General features: G+C 46.6%; 1 protein-coding gene across 1 annotated transcript in view; it reads left to right on the forward strand.

The window, feature by feature from the left end:
- Positions 1-6,258, forward strand: part of ZNF592 (zinc finger protein 592) — a 33,570-nt gene extending 27,312 nt beyond the window's left edge. Inside the window, exons 7-8 of the mRNA XM_005425881.2 lie at positions 3,230-3,365; positions 4,568-6,258. Of these exons, the coding sequence (XP_005425938.1) occupies positions 3,230-3,365; positions 4,568-5,077 (646 nt within the window). The 3' untranslated portion in view covers positions 5,078-6,258. The remainder of the gene's footprint in view (positions 1-3,229; positions 3,366-4,567) is intronic.
- The last annotated feature ends 1,053 nt before the right edge of the window (positions 6,259-7,311 follow it).

Genomic DNA, 7,311 nt, shown 5'->3' on the forward strand with positions numbered 1-7,311 from the left:
AAACAAACTGCTGCTTCTTCTCTCTCCCCTTCACTGTCTGGAACAAATCTTAAAGGTGCAAAACTTACTATTCAGCATAAACAGAACAGAACTGGGAATAAAAGCATCATATAGTCAACCCAGGACAAGGTGGTGAATGAGATTAATGTTTTGCATAGTTGTGAAACAGCCATAAAATATTGGGTCAGTCTTTCACTGCTCTGTGGTTGGTGGGGTCATGCATCACTCTTGTGCCTTCTCTTTGGGTGCAGAAGGTATGTAAAATCCTAATAATGAACCAGATCTTGTCACTGCTGTGGAAGGGCAGAACTGACTGCACAGGCTGCGGGGCAATGGAGAATTAATCTTGCTGGAATTGCTTGGGAAGTCACACCTCAAAGTGGGAAAATTGATCTGGAGACTTTAGACAAGTTATGGAAATCAGTGGTGAATGAAGATCATTGCTGGTCAACGTATTTTAACTGTGGATACAATCTCAGTTCAGGACAAAGCCCAGTGCTTATGAATCTACCTTTATAACTGCTGCAGATAGAGTTGTTTGCTAAGTGACCATGCAAAATTCCTTCCTGTCTCATTTTGAGACATCCTTTTGAAATGGGATGAAAGCACATTTGGGTTGGAAAAGAAGTTTGCAGTGATGCAGGCTGGGGGATTTTTCTAATTTATCTAAAATCTTGGTTTAATGCAAGCATTTTTGATGTGTGCTGTCACTTCACTACACTCAAGTTGCTAAAACCTCATCTGAAGAGTACAAGTACATTCCTCATGTACTGTGTTTCTTTAAACTATCTAATGAGCCACAACAGCTTTTAGTAAATTGCTACAGCATAGGCATTACCACTGGGAATACATTCCTGAGACATTTTTTCATCCAGGAATTCTAAACTTTCCATTTCTTGTAACAGCTCTGACTTGGAACCTCTGGAGGAGATGAAATGTTGGCTCTTATTGTGTTTCATTCAGCTTTAAGTTTGTGGGTGATGGTCTTGGGTGTTACACTCACCTGATCTGTGTAAATCTGTTCTCTCTGGATCAGTTGTTTTTAAAGTGGAATGTTTCAGGGTCAAAATGAGCATAAGATGTTGCTGGGAAGAAGGATTTGTGTGGAAATTCCTGACTGCCTAGGATATACCAGCCTGCTGTGCATTACCTTGTTACTTTTCAGAACAACACACAGCTCTGGATCCACTGGTTCACCCAAGGGGCAGTGATCATGCCAGCAGAGAAAACACAGCTAGCAATCCAAGGGAATTGTGGTTGGATTTAATTCTGCAGCTTGTGGTTTCTCCTTCCCAAAATCTGTGGATGAAGTCTTAATTGGGCAGTGGTTGTGCTCTCTTCAGTCATTGTAGGGCAGACTCACTGAAATCACAGCACTCTGCAGAGGAAACCTCTTCCTTGGGATACTCTGCCAGCATCTCCAAGAGCTGCTCCTTGTTTGGATCTGAGGTCTCTTGTCCTGTCTTCCATTTGACCCCTCTTAGCTTACAGAGCACTGCTCCAAAAATCCTACCCTCCAGTCTCTGTGTTCCTCCTTGACTCTTTTCAGTGCTCTGTGAGGCATCACATGTCCCCTGCTCCTCCTTTCTTCTGGTTCTGGTGTCTCTTTTCCTTCTTCCTGTTTGGCATTTTGTATCACTCTCACCTGTTACTGTTCAGGGGTTTTGATGCCTTAACTTCATGTCACCCTCTTCTCCTAGGTTTCCATGTGAAACATGAATAAAATTTGTCATGGATCTGATTATTGACAATTTTTGTGACTCTTGCTTGTAGGTGACCTTCCTCTGGCTTCTAACATTCCCAGCTGTGATTTCCCCTTTCTCCCCCTGCCCTACTTAGGTCTCTGGCTTTGGATAAATTTGTAGGGAACAACCAGTGATGGAGGACTTACCTGAACACCCTCCTGCCATGCTTGTCACTGGAGTCATTCAGGTTAGGCAAGCATCTTTCCCTGCTCACATGAGAAGAATTCTAAATTAGGGCAAATTGCAAAATATTGTGATGTATTGTCTATTTTCTTTCATAATTCACTTGATTATTGTTATCTTACTCTCCTTTTCCAAGTCTTAAGCACAAAGTGTCCAAAACACTTGATTTTCAACATGTTTATTTTTGATAAATACCACTTAATAACCTCTCAGCTTTCCTCCACGAAGAAGAAAAATTCCATCATCATTAAATATTGATTTAGCCTCTGAGCAATTCCTGTTAAAACCCAGAAGTATTCAATGAGCATGTCTGCATTTTCACATCATTTAATTTCCCTCTAGTTATACTGGAAGATCAGTAGGAATCTTCTTCTGTTCTTTTAGAAGATGTCTTTGTTACCCAGAGACACTTCAGCTCCTCTCTGTTGCCCCTAATCCTCTGTCTCAGATGCAATTAGGGCACTTCAGGGGACTCTGGTGTCACTTGTCCTTGCTCAGGTCTGTGTGTGATTGACCTTCACCGTGTTGTGTTGGCAAGAACAGCACAAATATTCAATTTTGGCTTTCCCAATTGCTAACAGAGCCCTCTGTGCACTTCAGGGGGGTGGTTTATGTCTGCAAGGCCTGGCACTTATTGCAGGAGGTCTCAGTCATCCAGGAGCCAAGATGCAGACAGCACATCCCCATCACCCATCTCCTTTTTGAGAGGTCACCAGCTCTGGAGCAGCTCTGCCAGGTTTGAACATGAGTTACATATAAGTGACGTGTTCATGAGTGTTTCTGCCTAGATTGTTGGTATAAAAGTTGGAATTTCAGCAGTTTGGTAAGAATTTTAACTGTGTTGTGGCACAGTCTGGTGGATGTAATGCTGATTCTCCCTGGGTGCAGGGCTGAGGAAGTCACACACTTCCTCAGTGTCACACGAGTCACCAGCTCCCTCTGTGTGGTTCTTTCATCTCAGACTCCATTTTTGTTGTTCTCCCATGTGTTTTCCATGCTGATCATTTATCCTCCTTGGCACCTCTCACAGGGTGCCTGACCCCCACTAGTCCCTATATTTATTTAGCACTGTAAAGAAGCCATGTCCTACCTCCCATTCATGAGCACTGTGGCAAACTCCAAACTGTTCCAGATTTCTCTCAGGGTAATGTTTTATTATTAAAACGATGGTTTGCTGTGTGTTTTAGTAATCTGATGGTACATTACTCACCAGAGTCTGTCTCCAATTGCACCTCTTGGTTTGGCACAATACAAAGAGCACATCCTCTAATAAATTGTCTTCCTTTTTTTTTATTTCCAAGGTACTGCACAGATGAAAATCAGACATTTCCTCAGCCATTCATGCTGGAGAACCACATCAGCCTCATGCACGGCATCAAAAACCCAGACTTATCCCAGATGGCCAAAGTGAAAGCTCCAGAGAGAGACAGAGCAGAAGTAACTGATCCCTATTTTCATGGAAAATTAAATGTACAATTAAATGTACTTGGCTAGTAGCTGTTCATTCGGGGTGTTACGTCGAGCTGTGGCCTCGTGCCACTCAAACCCTCCCACCCTTGGGGCAGATCTCCTTCCCTCACTCAATTCCATCCAGCCAGGTCACGGTCAGCAGTGTCAGTGTAGCTGAGCTGCACCAGCTCCAGGACAACATGCATTTCATCTTGCATTTCTCAAGATATTCTCTGGCATTTATTTAGTCTATTTTGTAATTTAAGTTTGTTTTTACCCTTGTTTTCCCCTGGCACCCCGTTCATGAATATGGCACATTTTTCTTCTTTCTCCCTTATTTTTTCTGCTACTTATAAAAGATTTATTTTCTGTTTTAAAGTACTTGCTAGATCCATTACCTATGAGAACTGCATTTTTCTTAAGTAGGAATGTGTAATTTTGTATAGCAGCTGTAACTGTTCTACTGATTTTTGTTTTGGATTGGAGTGGAGGGTTGGCTGCTTGGGCTTCTTTGCTCCATTTATTTTAAAAATACACATTTTGCATATCACTGCAGGAACATATTTAAGCGAGTCATCCTCATGGGAGAAGAAGCTGCAAGATTTTAAGACAGAGGGGATGAGTTACTGAGAGATGCCACTAGGACAAAATCTGAGTGGAGGGGAGAATGTTCAGAGTTTAATCTGAGAAGTGTTGTCTGGGCTAATGACCCAGCTGTGTCCCTCAGCTGTCCCTCTTCTGTGGGCTCCTCCTTCCCACACCAAACTAAATTTTTTACCCAGAGAGGTCATGGCTACCCCATCCCTGGAAGTGTCCAAGGCCAGGCTGGACAGAGCTTGGAGCACCCTGGGATAGTGGAAGATGTCCCTGCCCATGAGGGGGTGGAACTGGATGAGCTTTAAAGTCCCTTCCAACCCAAACAATTTCACGATTCCTTGATACTAAACTATTTCCCCATCATGTCTGTGCCCAGCCAGCCTCTCCCAGCATTCCCATCTCACATCACAGCACAGCAGCTGAAATCCTGTGCACTGGGTGAGGTGTTTGGGTGTGGGGAGGGAAGGGAATGCCCCAGCAATCCCTAGGCATGACTTCACCCTCAGGCATCTCCAGACTCGCGTGTGGATTTTAGCTCTTAATCTTCCATGGGTTCAAATGGTAAAGTAACTTTTTAATCTTATTTTTTAAAGGCAAAATCTCCAAAGAGGATGGCACAGGATGAGCTGGGTGAGGCAGAGAGCGCTGCGGGTTCGGACACGCCGCCAGCCAAAAAACTGAGAGCGCCTTGGAAATGTGCAAAGTGCGGCTTTGCCACGGACGTCCAGACTGAGTTCCAGGAACACATCCCTCGGCACAAGAGCGACAGCTCCACCTTCCAGTGCTTGTTCTGCGGCCTCTGCTACACCTCCCACATCTCTCTCAACAGACACCTCTTCATCGTTCATAAAGTCAAAGATGAGGAGGAGGAGGATGAGGAGGAGGAGGAGGAGGAGGGAGATGAAAGGCAGAAGTTACAAATAGAGATGGGTAAGAATGGACACGAGGACTACAATGGCGAGTTGAACACTACGGTGGAAGAGGAGAACAAATACAGAGAGTGCAAAAGGGACTCGGCTCTTTGTGAGCACAGTCAGACGTGTGGAGCAGAAGGCCCCAACAGCACCTCACAGAACAATCATTCAAAGTCCCTTAAGACTTAAAAGCAAAAAAAAAAGCCCTTTTGGTTGATTGGGGGTTTTTTTGTTGGGGGGTTTCTACTCAAAATACAGGGTGGGGATGGGGCAAATCTTTGAAATATTCAGTTGATTTCTTGAGATGGACGTTGCAACTCCTATTTGTAAGGGAAATTTAAAACAGAAAAAAACAACCCTGCCATTGCATCCTAAGCACTAACTCTCTGCCAGCCCAGAGAGGTGAAAAGGGAAAGCAGGGCCAGAATCCTCAGTGGGGTTTGGCCAGCTCCTGAGGATCCAGGAGCACTTTGCAGCTGCAGTTTCCTTCAAGATGAGCTCTCCTCCTTTGAGTGTGCACCACCTCAGCCTCTGCCCAGAGCCCCAGCCTCGCCTTCCCAATCTCCCTTTCTTTCTCCTTCTATTTATGGCTTCTTTTTTCTCTCCCCATCCTGCCTTTGTGTTACTCATTTTAACTCATAACGCTGGCTCAGCCAAACAGGCTTGTCAGGACCGTGCTGGCCAATCTGGGATCCGCGTTACACGGGATGGGCTCGAGCTGGAAGTTGTGCTGGTTATTCTTTAGTTATGCCCAAATAACAACCATCTTTTCCAAAACGCAGTTTAATGAAATGTCTTGGACCTGAATCATCCTTGAAAGGGGATTTTGTGGCCCCAGTCCTCCTTGGTGAGTAGGGTGTTGAGGAGGGCCGTGCTGGCCGTGTGTCTGTGGAAGCCATCCTGGGCTGGGCATTGCCAGGCCCAGTGGCTCATCCCAGTGGGGAGCTCAGCCTGGCACCATCGCCAGAAGGGGATAAATCCCTCATCAGTGGGGTCAGCTGGAGTGAAACTATTCCAGAGCTCCCGATACGTCAGTGCCAGGGCTCCCTGACAGCTCATTTTGAGGGGAGAGGAGCAGAGCTCAGCTCACAGAGGTGTTGGAACAGTGGGAGCCACCATCCTGCAGCCATCAGTATCTCCACAGCTCCTCTGCTGCTGTGGCTCGGCACTCCCATCCTTTAGGAGATGTTTCTTTCCATGTAGTCACATTGACTCTCTCTTTCCTCCCTCATTCCTTGTCACACCCATGCTTTGTGTAATACAATTACCTTCTATACCATTATTTTTTTTTCATTCTGTTGAGCCAGAACTCCGCTTGTTATTGTTTACTCTGACAATGTTTAAATAATTTAAGAACTATTTATCTCCTTGCTTGGGCTCCTCACCATGTGGTCTCGTGATGCTTGGATATGGAGCTGTCTGGGTGCTGAATGGTGTGTTGGTTGGATGAGTAAAGGCTGGATGGGGGGTGTCTGTAGGATGGGGGGTGTCTGTAGGATGTGAGGTGTCTGTAGGATGGGGGGTGTCTGTAGGATGTGAGGTGTCTGTAGGATGTGAGGTGTCTGTAGGATGGGGGGTGGTGGGGAGGGCTGTCGTAGGGGGTGTGTGTTGGATGAGATGTTGGCCAGATGGGGTGTGGAGTGTAAGGGGTGTTGGGTGTTGGTTGAATGGGGGTTTGGTTCAGTGTGGGTTTGATTTGATTGTTTGGATCTGTGTGTGTTTGATTCGCTGTGTGTTTGGTTCAATGTGGGTTTGGTTCAATGTGGGTTTGGTTCGCTGTGTGTTTGGTTCTGTGTGTGTTTGATTCCATGTGGGTTTGGTTCAATGTGGGTTTGGTTCCATGTGTGTTTGGTTCAGTGTGGGTTTGGTTCTCTGTGGGTTTGGTTCGATTGTTTGGTTCGCTGTGTGTTTGGTTCTGTATGTGTGTGATTCGCTGTGTGTTTGGTTCTGTGTGGGTTTGGTTCTGTGTGGGTTTGGTTCGCTGTGGGTTTGGCTCGATTGTTTGGTTCGCTGTGTTTGGTTCACTATGTGTTTGGTTTGGTGTGTTTGGTTCGGTGTGTGTTTGGTTCTGTGTCGGTTTGGTTCTGTGTGGGTTTGGTTCGATTGTTTGGTTCGCTATGGGTTTGGTTCGCTGTGTGTTCCCTGGATGGGAGTGACTGGAAGAGGCACGGATGGACCTGGGCATGGGTTGTACAGCTTGTGATGGAGCGGGGCATGGGTGGGTGCGGTGTTTGGCTGGATGGGTGTGTTGTTGGCTGCGGGTGCTGCGCTGGCTGCGGCTGCCGGGTGGCGGGGCTCTCTCGGCTGAGGCGCGGCCCCGTTCCCGTTCCCGTTCCCGCTCCGGTGTCCCGGGCCCCGCGCGGCGGAAGCGGCGGTGACGTGCGGGCAGGCGGAAGCGGAAGCGGGGCCGTGCGGGCGCGGCG

This window comes from Geospiza fortis, unplaced genomic scaffold (assembly GCF_000277835.1).
Source record: "Geospiza fortis unplaced genomic scaffold, GeoFor_1.0 scaffold317, whole genome shotgun sequence".
In the NCBI taxonomy this organism is placed as follows: domain Eukaryota; kingdom Metazoa; phylum Chordata; class Aves; order Passeriformes; family Thraupidae; genus Geospiza; species Geospiza fortis.